This window comes from Procambarus clarkii, chromosome 55 (assembly GCF_040958095.1).
Source record: "Procambarus clarkii isolate CNS0578487 chromosome 55, FALCON_Pclarkii_2.0, whole genome shotgun sequence".
NCBI classification, from domain to species: Eukaryota; Metazoa; Arthropoda; class Malacostraca; order Decapoda; family Cambaridae; genus Procambarus; species Procambarus clarkii.
This window is the reverse complement of record NC_091204.1, coordinates 10,947,928-10,964,014: the sequence shown is the minus strand read 5'-3', so window position 1 is coordinate 10,964,014 and position 16,087 is coordinate 10,947,928. Positions and strand designations below refer to the sequence as shown.

Here is a 16,087-nt window from a genome sequence, read left to right as displayed (position 1 = left end):
GGCAGGTCCTTAATCTAACAAATAATATTAAGTAGGTAAATTGTAGCAAAATTTATAAAATGTTAAGAGGTACATGTAAGAAAACATAAGTCTGGCACATACAGAGCCAGAATATTATTCACCCAGTTGCGGTCCGTCTAATTACCACAAGCTTCACAAGCTTCCTGGCAATACGTTAGTAATGAATAAATATGATATATTTACTCATTATAATGTTGGTGGTAAATGTACAACACGAAAAAACATAATTTTAATCTGAAGAAGTATCTTTTTATAAAGAAATTTGACAAAAATAAAGAGCAGGTGACGCCAAATCAAGTCGACGATCCAAGCGTCGGTTAGGTTAGGGGAGCCGGTCGGCCGAGCGGACAGCACGCTGGACTTGTGATCCTGTGGTCCCGGGTTCGATCCCGGGCGCCGGCGAGAAACAATGGGGCAGAGTTTCTTTCACCCTAATGCCCCTGTTACCTAGCAGTAAAATAGGTACCTGGGAGTTAGTCAGCTGTCACGGGCTGCTTCCTGGGGGTGGAGGCCTGGTCGAGGACCGGGCCGCGGGGACACTAAAGCCCCGAAATCATCTCAAGATAACCTCATGAAGGTTAGGTTAGGTTAGGTTATCTTGAGATAATTTCGGGGCTTTAGTGTCCCCGCGGCCCGGTCCTCGACCAGGCCTCCACCCCCAAGAAGCAGCCCGTGACAGCTGACTAACACCCAGGTACCTATTTACTGCTAGGTAACAGGGGCATTAGGGTGAAAGAAACTCTGCCCCATTGTTTCTCGCCGGCGCCCGGGATCGAACCCGGGGCCACAGGATCACGCGTTCAGCGTGCTGTCCGCTCAGCCACCAGCCGTGAGGCCAGAATGAGGCAGCAAAGGTGAAAATAAGGCCAGAATGAGGCAGCAAAGGTGAAAATGAGGCCAGAATGAGGCAGCAAGGGTGAAAATAAGGCCAGAATGAGGCAGCAAAGGTGAAAATGAGGCCAGAATGAGGCAGCAAGGGTGAAAATAAGGCCAGAATGAGAGATCATGAGGCAACACGAGTGTAAATGAGGCCAGAATGAGTGTTCATGAGGCAGCACCAATAACCATGAGCCAAGACCCTCCCAACCACCACAGAGCCACAGCATGAGGCCCAGAGAGCGAGACATGAGGCCCAGAGAATGAGACACGAGGCCCAGAGAGCGTGAGACATGAGGCACCTCACAAATATCTCTCTCCTCTTAAAAGCACTAATCTTCTTCCCACCCCTACACACAAAACCCATTTCCCGCCCCCCGCGCCGCTACACACCGCTATCTAGCCACTACACAGGGAGGATAACCCCAGGGGTAGCCACCAGCAAGCCGCCACAGGCTCCACACGGGTCACAGGGGTGAGAAAACGACACAAAATCTTTATTCCCTCATCGTCATGAACCGCCGCCATTACCCCCCCCCCGGTCAACCCCCCTGACCCGAGGATCTCGCTCCCTATCTTATCCCCTTTTCTGCCTTTAATACGCTTTTATATCCCTTTATCGCCATTACAACACTTATAATTAAATATTCTAAGTTGTGTTTGGCCATTTAGCAGGTATTTAGGGTGATATTTTAGACAAAATCGTTAAAAAACGTTTTGGAGCGAGGTCCCTCCTCCTTACTACTCGCTCGCTATTTTACCCCCTTTTATGGCTCTAATACGCCTCTATATCACTTTATATCCGCTAAAACTCCTATAATCAATTATTATATATTATATTTGGTCATTTAGGAGGAATATAAGCCGATATTTCACACAAAATCATTAAAAATCATTTTGGAACGAGCTCATGTGTAGGCTCAGTTGCCGGCGGGAAATTTAAATCTAATGCCTAGCCAGCCTAAAATATTAAAAAATACAGGCCTATATCTATCAGACAGGCAGTAATATATCGCCAAAAACATAATTTATCTCAAAATCATGCTTTTTAACCTTTATAAGGACAGATTTAACCAAATAATAGTATATTGGTCGAGTCGAGCGGGAAACGAGTCTACAGCAGCCAGCCACCTCTCAAGCACAGGCGGCGGCGGACGCCCGACATCTTCTATTTTCGGGTCAAAATTGCGACTTTTACACACTCATGTAAGGCAACGAGACCCGCTTGGCCGCTTGGGGCCCGGGGCGCGGCCCTGGGCACGGGTTTGGCCCCTGTAGGAGGCCCGGGAGGGGTGAAATGGGCATTGTTTACATGGGGCAGCTTAGCTGGTGGTAGGGGGGGATTACAGTGCTATGCCACACTTATGTTATTATTATCGCTCTTATAGCTGGTGCTGAGCCAGCTGGCGGTCTTATAGCTGGTGCTGAGCCAGCTGGCGGTCTTATAGCTGGTGCTGAGCCAGCTGGCGGTCTTATAGCTGGTGCTGAGCCAGCTGGCTGTCTTATAGCTGGTGCTGAGCCAGCTGGCTGTCTTATAGCTGGTGCTGAGCCAGCTGGCGGTCTTATAGCTGGTGCTGAGCCAGCTGGCTGTCTTATAGCTGGTGCTGAGCCAGCTGGCTGTCTTATAGCTGGTGCTGAGCCAGCTGGCTGTCTTATAGCTGGTGCTGAGCCAGCTGGCTGTCTTATAGCTGGTGCTGAGCCAGCTGGCGGTCTTATAGCTGGTGCTGAGCCAGCTGGCGGTCTTATAGCTGGTGCTGAGCCAGCTGGCGGTCTTATAGCTGGTGCTGAGCCAGCTGGCTGTCTTATAGCTGGTGCTGAGCCAGCTGGCTGTCTTATAGCTGGTGCTGAGCCAGCTGGCGGTCTTATAGCTGGTGCTGAGCCAGCTGGCGGTCTTATAGCTGGTGCTGAGCCAGCTGGCGGTCTTATAGCTGGTGCTGAGCCAGCTGGCTGTCTTATAGCTGGTGCTGAGCCAGCTGGCTGTCTTATAGCTGGTGCTGAGCCAGCTGGCTGTCTTATAGCTGGTGCTGAGCCAGCTGGCGGTCTTATAGCTGGTGCTGAGCCAGCTGGCTGTCTTATAGCTGGTGCTGAGCCAGCTGGCTGTCTTATAGCTGGTGCTGAGCCAGCTGGCTGTCTTATAGCTGGTGCTGAGCCAGCTGGCTGTCTTATAGCTGGTGCTGAGCCAGCTGGCTGTCTTATAGCTGGTGCTGAGCCAGCTGGCTGTCTTATAGCTGGTGCTGAGCCAGCTGGCTGTCTTATAGCTGGTGCTGAGCCAGCTGGCTGTCTTATAGCTGGTGCTGAGCCAGCTGGCGGTCTTACAGCTGGTGCTGAGCCAGCTGGCGGTCTTACAGCTGGTGCTGAGCCAGCTGGCTGTCTTATAGCTGATGCTGAGCCAGCTGGTGCTGAGCCACCTGGCGGTCTTATAGCTGGTGCTGAGCCAGCTGGCGGTCTTATAGCTGGTGCTGAGCCAGCTGGCGGTCTTATAGCTGGTGCTGAGCCAGCTGGCGGTCTTATAGCTGGTGCTGAGCCAGCTGGCGGTCTTACAGCTGGTTCTGTACCACCTGTCCCTCTTACAGCTGGTTCTGTACCACCTGTCACCAGGTTCTGTACACCTGTCTGTCTTACAGCTGGTTCTGTACCACCTGTCACCAGGTTCTGTACCACTTGTCCCTCTTACAGCTGCTTCTGTACCACCTGTCCCTCTTACAGCTGGTTCTGTACCACCTGTCTCTCTTACAGCTGGTTCTGTACCACTTGTCCCTCTTACAGCTGGTTCTGTACCACCTGTCTTACAGCTGGTTTTGTACCACCTGTCTGTCTTACAGCTGGTTCTGTAACACCTGTCCCTCTTACAGCTGGTTCTGTACCACTTGTCCCTCTCACAGCTGGTTCTGTACCACCTGTCTTACAGCTGGTTCTGTACCACCTGTCCCTCTTACAGCTGGTTCTGTACCACCTGTCTTACAGCTGGTTCTGTACCACCTGTCCCTCTTACAGCTGGTTCTGTACCACTTGTCCCTCTTACAGCTGGTTCTGTACCACCTGTCTTACAGCTGGTTCTGTACCACCTGTCTGTCTTACAGCTGGTTCTGTACCACCTGTCCCTCTTACAGCTGGTTCTGTACCACCTGTCACCAGGTTCTGTACCACCTGTCTGTCTTACAGCTGGTTCTGTACCACCTGTCACCAGGTTCTGTACCACTTGTCCCTCTTACAGCTGGTTCTGTACCACCTGTCCCTCTTACAGTTGGTTCTGTACCACTTGTCCCTCTTACAGCTGGTTCTGTACCACCTGTCTTACAGCTGGTTCTGTACCACCTGTCTGTCTTACAGCTGGTTCTGTACCACCTGTCTGTCTTACAGCTGGTTCTGTACCACCTGTCTGTCTTACAGCTGGTTCTGTACCACCTGTCCCTCTTACAGCTGGTTCTGTACCACCTGTCACCAGGTCCGACCACTTGGCCTGGACGGTAGAGCGACGGTCTCGCTACGAGCAGGTCGGCGGCGTTCGATCCCCGACCGTCCAAGAGGTTGGACGTGTTCCCCGCGTCCCATCCCAAATCCTTATCCCGACCCCCAGTGAACAAATCCCCAAGGGCCGTGGCGAGGGTTCGAACCTACGTCCGAGAGGATCGGGACGGCTATGTAGCACTGACCCCAGCACAGGGGGGCCTCGTAGCCTGGTGGATAGCGCGCAGGACTCGTAATTCTGTCGCGCGGGTTCGATTCCCGCACGAGGCAGAAACAAATGGGCAAAGTTTCTTTCACCCTGAATGCCCCTGTTACCTAGCAGTAAAATAGGTACCTGGGTGTTCATCTCAAGATAACCTCAAGATAACCCCCCAGTGCTATATAGCCATAATGGCTTGCCGCTTTTCCCCCCTGATAAGTCCTGTCCCTCTTCCATGGCATACTTGATTTTTCTTAATGGATTGTTTTGAATCATATATTTTCACACTTTTAGCGCCAGTAATGAAGTATAATTTGGATATCTTTTTTTTTTTTTCTTTCAGAATGGTGGGGACGCGTGTATATGTCGGAGGCCTGAGCTATAGGGTCGGTGAAAGAGACCTAGAAAGATTTTTCCGAGGCTTTGGACGACTCAGAGATATCGTTATCAAAAATGGCTTTGCATTTGTGGTAAGTTCTTAACAAACCCCTAATAAAGATTAGTTATAGTTTTGTGAACAAACAAAATATCTGATTTTTTTTCTGCTGAGTTCACATTTAAATTCATAATCCTTAAGTTTTAGCAAAACTGTGATTGCTCTAAAACTTGTTGATATCCAATTTGTATCATTCCTGTTGCAATTTTGTATGTGGCGATCATGTCACTTCTGTTTCTTTTGCCTACGAGGTTTGTCATTTCTAACTCCTGCAGTCATTTTTCATAGTAATTTTATTTTAGGAAATTAATCAATTTCCCCCCCTCCAGGGGGGGGGGGAATTGATTAACATTGCATAATTTGTAAAAAATGTGTAGTTTTGGGATGTCAAATATTTTCATATTGTTGCGTATAGAGTGCGACATTAATTCATCGAACTATACGGGGACCAATCGTGACTTATTGCAGTGAGGGATTCGTTGCCTTGAGGTTATCTTGAGATGATTTTGGAGCTTTATCAGTGTCCCCGCGGCCCGGTCCTCGACCAGGCCTCCACCCCCAGGAAGCAGCCCGTGACAGCTGACTAACACCCAGGTACCTATTTTACTGCTAGGTAACAGGGGCATTCAGGGCGAAAGAAACTTTGCTCATTTGTTTCTGCCTCGTGCGGGAATCGAACCCGCGCCACAGAATTACGAGTCCTGCGCGCTATCCACCAGGCTACGAGGCCCCTGTAACATCAATTCATCGAACTATACGGGGACCAATCATGACATGTTGCAGTGAGGGATTCGTTGCCTTGAGGTTATCTTGAGATGATTTTGGAGCTTTATTAGTGTCCCCGCGGCCCGGTTCTTGACCAGGCCTCCACCCCCAGGAAGCAGCCCGTGACAGCTGACTAACACCCAGGTACCTATTTTACTGCTAGGTAATAGTTGCATAGGGTGAAAGAAACTCTGCCCATTGTTTCTCACCGGCACCCGGGATCGAACCCGGGACCACAGGATCACAAGTCCAGCGTGCTGTCCGCTCGGCCGACTGGCTCCCTAAAATGCCAGCTGTGTTGCCTTCGTCAGGTGTTTGTCTGACCACGTTTGTCCACGCACCGCCGTGGACAAACGGTGGTGAGTTTACGATATACTGCACTAATAAACATCATATGTGAGCTGGCACACCCCCTGCTGGGAGCCGGTTGGCCGAGCGGACAGCACACTGGACTTGTGATCCTGTGGTCCCGGGTTCGATCCCGGGCGCCGGCGAGAAACAATGGGCAGAGTTTCTTTCACCCTATGCTCCCCTGTTACCTAGCAGTAAAATAGGTACCTGGGTGTTAGTCAGCTGGCACGGGCTGCTTCCTGGGGGTGGAGGCCTAGTCGAGGACCGGGCCGCGGGGACACTAAAGCCCCGAAATCATCTCAAGATAACCCGTTTTCCCATGATATCAGTGAGTGAAGTACACTGCCTAATGTGGCTCCAGTCAATATGGATATAACATGATAGGAACCAGTTGGGGGGGGGGGCCTGGAAAGCCATTAAGCGTATTTAAAACCCACATTCTATGGTTCGTTTTCCTTTTGAGATCTCCAGGTTTTCATTTACAAATGTGTGGCCCGTTTTCCTTTTAAAACGAGGTTTCGAGGCTAGGCTGTGGGAAATGTGCTAGATGTGCTTAACTGTTTACTGACAGGTTCTCTTGGTAGTTGTCCATCATGTGTCAGGTTTAAAGGAAAATTTTGCCCGGTGAAATTAGCCCCACGGCCTAGGGGCCAGATTCACGAAGCAGTTACGCAAGTACCTACGAACGTGTTCACATCTTTCCTCAATCTTTGACGGCTTTGGTTACATTTATTAAACAGTTTGGCAAGTTTTCATGCTTGCAATCAACTGTTGTTATTGTTATAAACAGCCTCTTGGTGCTTCGAAGCTCATTAACTGTTTAATAATTGTAAACAAAGCTGCCAAAGATTGTGGAAAGATGTACAGGTTCGTAAGTGCTTGTATAACTGACTTGTGAATCTGGTCCCAGGTTCGTAAGTACTTGCGTAAATGCTTCATGAATCTGGCCCCAGGTGCATAAGTGCTTGCGTAAATGCTTCGTGAATCTGGCCCCAGGTTCGTAAGTACTTGCGTAACTGCTTCGTGAATCTGGCCCCAGGTTCGTAAGTACTTGCGTAAATGCTTCGTGAATCTGGCCCTGGACAGAGACCACACCGTGCGGATGTTGGTCCTCGGAATCATGGACGGGTAACGGAGCGTGAGAAATATTAAAGTAAGAATAGCACCGTCTTAATGATTTTCTTAGACAGACTCAACATTACAAGAAACAGTTGGGACTCTTTTTTTTTATTGTGTAAACATAAAATCATGCAAATGTCTCCCTGGAGGGGGCTGACAGCTGAGTGGACAGAGCTCAGGATTCGTAGTCCTAAGGTTCCGGATTTGATCCCCGGCGGAGGCGGAAACAAATGGGCAGAGTTTTTGTCAGCCTGATGGTCCTGTTCACCCTAGCAGGGAATAGGCATACCTGGGAGTTAGACAGCTGCTACGGGCTGCTCCTTCCTTGGGATGTGTAACAAAAAGGAGGCCTGGTCGAGGACCGGGCCGCGGGGACGCTAAGCCCCGAAATCACCTCAAGATAACCCAGATAACCCAGAGGCATCTCCGGTTGTAATGAATCTCTCATTGCAAGGAAATTTGGGTTGTCGCATATAGTTTATTGAATGAATATTGTACTGTATAACTGTTTACAACTTTTTGTCTTTCTTCCTGTAGGAATTTGATGATCATCGAGATGCAGATGATGCTGTCTATGAGATGAATGGCAAGGATTTAATGGGAGAAAGGTAATCTCTCTCTCTTATTACAGTATTATAAATTATATTTTTTTTGAAGCTCTCCTTTGAGTTCAAACTTGTTTACTCCGAAAATAATTTGGAGTTATGATGATAGTGTATGAACTTGCAGGCTACAGACAGCGTAAGCCTGATTGGTACCTGCTTGATGGGGTTCTGGGAGTTCTTTTACTGCCCAAGTCCCGGCCCGAGGCCAGGCTTGACTTGTGAGAGTTTGGTCCACCAGGCTGTTGCTTGGAGCGGCCCACAGGCCCACATACCCACCACAGCCCGGTTGGTCCGGCACTCCTTGAAGAAAACAATCTAGTTTTCTCTTTAAGATGTCCACGGTTGTTCCGGCAATATTTCTGATGCTCGCTGGGAGGACGTTGAACATCCGCGGACCTCTGATGTTTATACAGTGTTCTCTGATTGTGCCTATGGCACCCCTGCCACTGGACCTTTGATTGTGCCTATGGCACCTCTGCTCCTCACAGGTTCTATTCTGCATTTTCTTCCATATCGTTCACTCCAGTACGTTGTTATTTTACTGTGCAGATTTGGGACCTGTCCCTCCAGTGTTTTCCACGTGTATACTATTCAAGCATTATTGAGAAAAGCTTAACCTCCAGCTGTTTTGCAAGTATTACACACAGAAATCACAATAGCGTGATGCATCAAATGCACCAAGCCACAAGGGCCGTGGAGAGGGTTCTCTTAACCATGTCGTAGCTCAGTCGATTAAGGCAGCGTCTGGGATCCTCTCGGACGTAGGTTCGAACCCTCGTCACGGCCCTTGTGGATTTGCAAGTATATTTCCTTGTAACTGGTTACGGGTACAAATATAAGATTTCCATATCGGTTTTTGATAAAGGATTTTGTAATTTGTGTAGTTCTTTAACCCTTACACTGCTCAGGGGTCCTTGGGACATTTACACCCCTGTGCGCAAGAAAAAAAATTCAAAATTTTTTTTTCGTCTTCTAAACATGTTAATTTGTGTCCCCTGAGCACGGAAAAAATAAAAAAAAAAATCGTAGGTGACATATTTTGGGCGCAATTGACCGAGGAAGTCTGGCAAAAAGTGGGCATTGACAGAGTGGTCGTCAGACCCGGTCAGCGTCACCCGTGTTGACAGATGGGAGTTGCCACAAAGATATTATTACCTAATTGTTTCAATGTCTCCGATTGATTTTTTCTTAGTTTTTTTGCAGTAATATTATTCAATAGTGTGTATTGTAATATATTTATATAATAAAAGTGGTTAATAATCGCTATACTCAAAAGTATGATGTGCATATTAGTGATTCAATTATTATGTTTATAAAACTATAAACAAATAGTTTTGCTGCTATTACACTCTATACACAGGTTATATATAAGTATTGGCATGTTTTGGTCACCATAACGAACCACTAAGTTGGTATTGAGAGTCGAGAAGCAACGAGGAGTTACCGCCACACACCAGCCAGCCACTCGCTGCCACTCACTCAACACACGCACTAAACTTTCTCCCCCAACAATACCAGTTGTGGTGTTATTACACTATATACAGACGTTATATATAAGTATGTGTATATTTTGTTCACAACTGTACAGCTAAGCTGATATAGTTAGTTCAGGCACTTAGAGTCGACGCTATACACAGATGGCGGCTGGCGGCTCCCTCACTCATTCAAGGTCACACGCACTAAACTTTCTCCCCCAACAATACCTTTTGCAGTGTTATTACCCTATATACACATATTATATATAAATATCTACATGTTTTATGCACCGTAACTGTACACCTAAGCTTGTAGTGCGCCCAAAGAGCATAGTGGCCACCCTCTAAACAGCTAGACAAATCATGCAGACGACGTCACCTCCGTCACCCATATGGCTCCTCCCAGCATAATCATTTTGCTGTTATTACACTAATACACACATTATATATAAGTATCTACATTTGTGTTCACCATAGAGAACCACTGGCCTGGTATGGTGAATGCAAACAATAACAGGTGGCCACACAGTCAGTAAACGATGCTGTCTCCCTCCGTCTCTCAGCATCACTCCTCTCACAGCGCTAATTATTACAACAATCCTGCTATTATCACAACCCTGGTTATTTATATCACAGTCATGGGTCATCTGTAATATTGTCATCGCTAAATAATAACAATTATATATTTATTTTGACATTTTTTGGCGATGCTGTGGTCACAAGCTGAACATCAATGCTGTTCGCTCATGCTGCGTGCGCCGGCCGTGGTTGCTCCAACAGTACTGTGCCTCTCACACTTGAGAATATTGCCCACGATTTTTTTTTTTTTTTTTTGGCATCTGTTTACAAGAGCCCTGAGGAAGCTACTGTGAACCCCGTGTAGCCGCAGGCCATTTGAATCGGGTCTGGCACCCTATGGCGTATATATACGCCATGCACACCATGGGACATGTTACTCAGGGCGTATATATACGCCATGCGCAGTTTAAGGGTTAATATATATTACATGTACTCGCGTAGTTGTATTCAACTAGTTGTGCTTTGCGGGGGGTTGAGCTTTGTCCTTTTGGTCCCGCCTCTCAACTGTCAATCAACTGGTGTACAGGTTCCTGAGCCTATTGGGCTCTGTTATATCTACATTTGAAACTGTATATGGAGTCAGCCTCCACCACATCACTTCCTAATGCATTCCATCTGTTAACTACTCTGACACTGAACAAGTTCTTTCTAACGTCCCTGTGAGTTTATATGCTAGTATTTATCTATCATGCCTGGTAAAGGGCTGGGGGGATGATCTTGGCCTCCACCTTCTAACCCGATACATTTATTTCGCCGATTTCTAGCGTTATGATTTGGTTTTAAAACAGTAGATGTTAGCTTCCACAATTTCTGCTCACAATTCATTTCACTACTTGCAGACGAGGAGTCACAATAACGTGGATGAAATATGTTGACCAAACCACCCACTAGAAAGTGAAGGGACGACGACGTTTTGGTCCGTCCGGGACCATTGTCAAGTCCACAATCGACTTGAGACTGGTCCAGGACTGACCAAAATGTCGTCGTCCCTTCACTTTATACGGTGTGGTTTGGTCAACATTTCACTAATTCCTTGACATACCACATGCACTGCATTTTCCTCGTCTGGAAAAGAATATCCGTCACTCAGTATTTTGTATGTTGATGCTATTTCTTCTCATTCATCTTCGAGAGGTGTATTCTTTACCCAGTCCTCGTAGCTTAGTTTCTGTCTTCCTGACAACAATTTTCTTGCAAACTCTGCACTCTCTTGATCTTATGTTTTAGAAGATGGAAATTCCATTCTGATCTAAATACAGATGCATTTTACATCGTTCCGAACCAGATCTGGATGCAGCCAAGGAGTCACAATAACGTGGCTGAAGAATGTTGACCAGACCACACACTAGGAGGTGAAGGGACGACGACATTTCGGTCCCTCCTGGACCATTCTCAAGTCGATTGTGACTTGAGAATGGTCCAGGAGGGACCGAAACGTCGTCGTCCCTTCACCTTTTAGTGTGTGGTCTGGTCAACAGATCTGGATTACCCGGAAATTACCTCCTCTTTGATTATGATACCTGGTTGATGGGGTTCTGGGAGTTCTTCTACTCCCCAAGCCCAGCCCGAGGCCAGGCTCGACTTGTGAGAGTCTGGTCCACGAGGCTGTTGCTTGGAGCGGCCCGCAGCGCCACGTACCCACCACAGCCCGGCTGATCCGGAACTTCTCTTGGAAAACCATCCAGTTTTCTCTTGAAGATGTCCACGGTTGTTCCGGCAATATTTCTTATAGTTGCTGGGAGGACGTTGAACAACCGCGGACCTCTGATGTTTTACAGTGTTCTCTGATTATGCCTATGGCACCTCTGCTCTTCACTGGTTCAATCTTGCATTTTCTTCCATATCGTTCACTCCAGTACATTCTTATTTTACTGTGTAGATTTGGGACCTGACCCTTCAGTATTTTCCATGTGTATATTATTTGGTATCTCTCTCGTCTCCTTTCTAGAGAGTACATTTGGAGAGCTTTGAGACGATCCCAATAATTTAGGTGTTTTATTTCGTCTATGCGTGCCGTATATGTTCTCTGTATTCCCTCTATTTCAGCAATCTCTCCTGCTCTGAAGGGGGAAGTGAGTACTGAGCAGTCCTTGAGACGGGACAACACAAGTGACTTGAAGAGTACAACCATTGTGATGGGATCCCTGGATTTGAAAGTTCTCGTAATCCATCCGATTATTTTTCTGGCTGATGCGATATTTGCTTGGTTATGCTCCCTAAACGTTAGATCGTCGGACGTCATTATTCCCAAATCCTTGACATGCTGTTTTTCTACTATGGGAAGGTTCGATTGTGTTTTGTACCCTGTATTATGTTTCAGGTCCTCATTTTTGCCATACCTGAGTACCTGAAATTTATCACTGTTAAACATCATGTTATTTTCTGCTGCCCAATTGAAAACTTTGTTGACATCTGCTTGTAGTTTTTCAATGTCTTCAGCAGAGGTAATTTTCATGCTGATTTTTGTGTCATCTGCAAAGGACGACTCGAAGCTGTGACGTGTTTTTTGTCTATTATCAGATATGAGAATAAGGAACAGTAGCGGTGCAAGGACTGTACCTTGAGGTACAAAGCTTTTAACATCGCTTGGACTCGATTTTATCTGATTGACTGTTACTCTTTGTGTTCTGTTCGACAAGAAATTGAGTACCCAGCGTCCTACTTTTCCAGTTATTCCCATTGACCTTATTTTGTGAGCTATCACCCCATGGTCACATTTGTCGAACGCCTTTGCAAAGTCTGTGTATACAACATCTGCATTTTGCTTTTCTTCTAGGGCTTCTGTGATTTTGTCATAGTGGTTGAGTAACTGTGACAGACAGGATCTTCCCGCTCTAAATCCATGTTGTCCTGGATTGTGCAAATCATTGTTTTCCATAAAACTAGAAATTTGATTCCTAATCACTCTTTCAAACACTTTTATTATGTGTGATGTTAGTGCAACTGGCCTATAATTTTTTGCCAAGGTTTTACTCCCCCCCCCCTTGTGCAACGGAGCTATATCTGCAGATTTAAGTGCTGCTGGTATCTCCCCTGTATCCAGGCTCTTTCTCCATATTACGCTGAGTGCTCTTGCTACTGGTACTTTACATTTCTTTATGAATATTGAATTCCATGAGTCAGGCCCAGGAGCCGAGTACATAGGCATATTGTCAATTTCTCTTTCAAAGTCTTCCGAGTTTGTGGTAATATCCGTTATATTATCTGCAGCTTGAATGTCATTCATAAAGAAGCTGTCTGGGTCATCAACTTTCATGTTGTTTATTGGTGTGCTAAACATAGCCTCATACTGGCTTCTTAGAATTTCACTAAGCTCTTTGTTGTCCTCTGTGTACGTACCTTCATTTGTAATTAACGGTCCAATACTGGTCGAGATTTTGGATTTTGATTTTGCGTATGTGAAAAAATATTTCGGATTTTTCCTTATCTCTTGTATAGCTTTCTGTTCCAATTCCATTTCCTCAGACTCATATGGACGCTTCAACGTTTGTTCTATTTCTTCGATCTCCCTGCTCAGGCTTGTTTTCCTTGCTTGTGATAGTTGTGTCTGCCGAAGCATTTCCGTTATATTTTTCCTTCTCCTGTACAGTCGTCTGTGTTCTCTTTCTAGAGTGGTCCTCTTTCTGCCCCTCCTCACAGGTACGTGCTTCAAGCAGACCTTGTAAGCTTCAGCTGTCAGTTGAGCTATTCCCTGTGTGGGAGTTTTGTCGCTTAAGACCGTCTCCCATTGAATGGTTGCAAGGTCTACATTTATTTTTTCCCAGTCAATCCTCTTATTGTTGAAATTGAATTGATTGAATATTCCTTCTCGCTTTTTGGGTCTCTTAGATCTACTACCGTTATTGATGCTAGTTCGCACTTCAATGAGCTTATGGTCTGAGTATGAAGTATCTGAGATTGTGATGTCTCTGATTAGTTCATCATTGTTTGTGAATAACAAGTCTAGTGTGTTTTTGTTCCTAGTTGGTTCTGTAATCTGTTGATTGAGCGAGAATTTGTCACAGAATCTCAAAAGTTCTCTGACCTGTGGTTGGTTATTTCCCGGGTCATTCCCTGCTATGATATTTGTGTTTGCCATTCTCCATCTTAGACTCAGTAAATTGAAATCTCCAAGGCAGATAATATCTGGAGCTGGGTTTGCTAGGTTATCAAGTATGTTCTCTATTTTGTGCATCTGCTCTGTGAATTCCTCAACCGTTGTATCTGGCGGTTTATATATTAGAATAATAATTAGGTTTAGTTTCTCTACCTTAATTCCAAGTACCTCTACCACCTCATTAGTTGAGTTTAGTAGTTCTATGCATACCAGGTCTTCTTTAATATACAGACCTACTCCTCCATTTGACCTAGTTTTTCTATCACATCTATATAAATTATAATTTGGAATCCAGATTTCACCATCCATGTAATCTTTTGTATGGGTGTCCGTGAATGCCCTAAATATTAGTTTGACTCTAATAGGAGGCCATTTATGAACTTAACTTTATTTCTTGACTTTGGCTTTAAACCTTAAATGTTTGCAAATATGAATGAATGTCCATATTGTGTGTCACTTCTGGAAGGTTTTGGTAGTTCTCCCTCCTCTCTACCCTACCCCTATGACTAAATTTTCTATTTCTGGGGGGAAGCCCTTTATGGCTTCTTAAAGCTACTGTGCTGATATAGTGCTAAGACACTCAAAGACTACAAGCGGATATAAATATGGTTTTCGAATGGGCAACTGAAAATAATATGATGTTCAATGGTGACGAGTTCCAGGTACTCAAGTATTGTGGAAACGAGGAACTTAAACGAAACACAGGTTACAGGACACAATCAGACCTACTCATAGACAAGCAATGGGTAAAATGCCTGGGAGTTATGATGTCTGACGACGTGACATTTAGTGAACATAACCGAGCAAACTTTTTTTTTTTTTTTTTTTTTTTTTGAGATATATACAAGAGTTGTTACATTCTTGTACAGCCACTAGTACGCGTAGCGTTTCGGGCAGGTCCCTGGAATACGATCCCCTGCCGCGAAGAATCGTTTTTTCATCCAAGTACACATTTTACTGTTGCGTTAAACAGAGGCTACAGTTAAGGAATTGCGCCCAGTAAATCCTCCCCGGCCAGGATACGAACCCATGACATAGCGCTCGCGGAACGCCAGGCGAGTGTCTCACCACTACACCACGGAGATTGCTAAACATAGCGGCTGCCAGGAAAATGATAGGCTGGATTATGAGAACGTTCAAATCCAGAGACCCCACAGCAATGCTAATACTATTTAAATCACTGGTCCTGTCCCATGTTGAGTATTGCCCGGTACTCACTTCCCCTTTCAGAGCAGGCGTGATCTCTGAATTAGAGGGAATACAGGAATACAGAGAACATATGAGGCACGCATAGCACGCATACAAATGATAAAGCACCTAAATTACTGGGATCATCTCAGCTCTTAAAATGTACTTTCTGGAAAAGAGATGAGAAAGGTATCAAATAATATATACATGGAAGATACTGGAGGTCCAGGTCCCAAATTTGCACAGTAGAATAACAACCTACTGGAGCAAAAGGTATGGAAGGAAATGCAGAATAGAACCAGTGAGGAGTAGAGGTGCCATAGGTACAATCAGAGAAGACTGTTTGAACGTCAGAGGTCCACAGCTATTCAACACCCCAGCAAGCATTAGAAATATTGCCAGAACAAAGGTGGATGTATTCAAGAGGCACTTAGATAAGTTCTTGCAAACCAATCAGGCTGTAGTGGATATGTGGGCCTGCGGGCCACTCCAAGCAACAGCCTGTTGAATCAAGTTATCACAAGTCGACCCTGGCCCCAGGTTGGGTTTGGGGAGTAGAAGAACCCCCGAAACCCTCTCCAGGTATGCCCTGGAGGCTGTTTTGTTCGCCCGCAGCCAGCGCCTTCTTTTCTGGTGAAGAATGAGATGGCGGCATTCCGGAGGGGTCCTTTTGCTGGGGGTGCATCATGTGCCGTGTCCGGTAACTGCTTTCCGTCGTTACCTGCGGGGCCGCCTGTTTCTGGGTTGATCTGGTTTCCCTGGTTCCAGGGCTCGTGTGTCTCGGGTCGTCCGGAGCGTCATTAAGTCTAGCTAGCCTGCTGTCTACTCTCGTTGCCATGATGTCTTGCGATGATATTCAGGCACAGGAGTTTTGGGAGTCTGAGAGTGTCTTGGCCGCCAGGTATCTTG

General features: G+C 46.1%; 2 protein-coding genes across 4 annotated transcripts in view; one reads left to right on the top strand and one right to left on the bottom strand.

Moving 5' to 3' along the window:
- The window catches only part of Ino80 (chromatin-remodeling ATPase INO80), a gene marked incomplete at its 3' end in the record, with an annotated part of 167,440 nt that extends 166,019 nt beyond the window's left edge, over positions 1–1,421 (bottom strand). The window contains 1 exon segment of the mRNA XM_069305469.1: positions 1,291–1,421.
- Positions 1,422–2,017: 596 nt separating this feature from the next.
- The window catches only part of LOC123748291 (serine/arginine-rich splicing factor 4), an 83,227-nt gene continuing 69,157 nt past the window's right edge, over positions 2,018–16,087 (top strand). The window contains exons 1-3 of one of the 3 annotated variants that reach the window (XM_069305466.1): positions 2,018–2,103; positions 4,908–5,034; positions 7,773–7,843. In XM_069305466.1, the coding sequence (XP_069161567.1) occupies positions 4,909–5,034; positions 7,773–7,843 (197 nt within the window). In that variant the 5' untranslated portion in view covers positions 2,018–2,103; position 4,908. Of the gene's footprint in view, positions 2,190–4,907; positions 5,035–7,772; positions 7,844–16,087 lie in introns of all 3 variants that reach the window. The other 2 variants (XM_069305467.1, XM_069305468.1) reach the window with 2 other exon arrangements.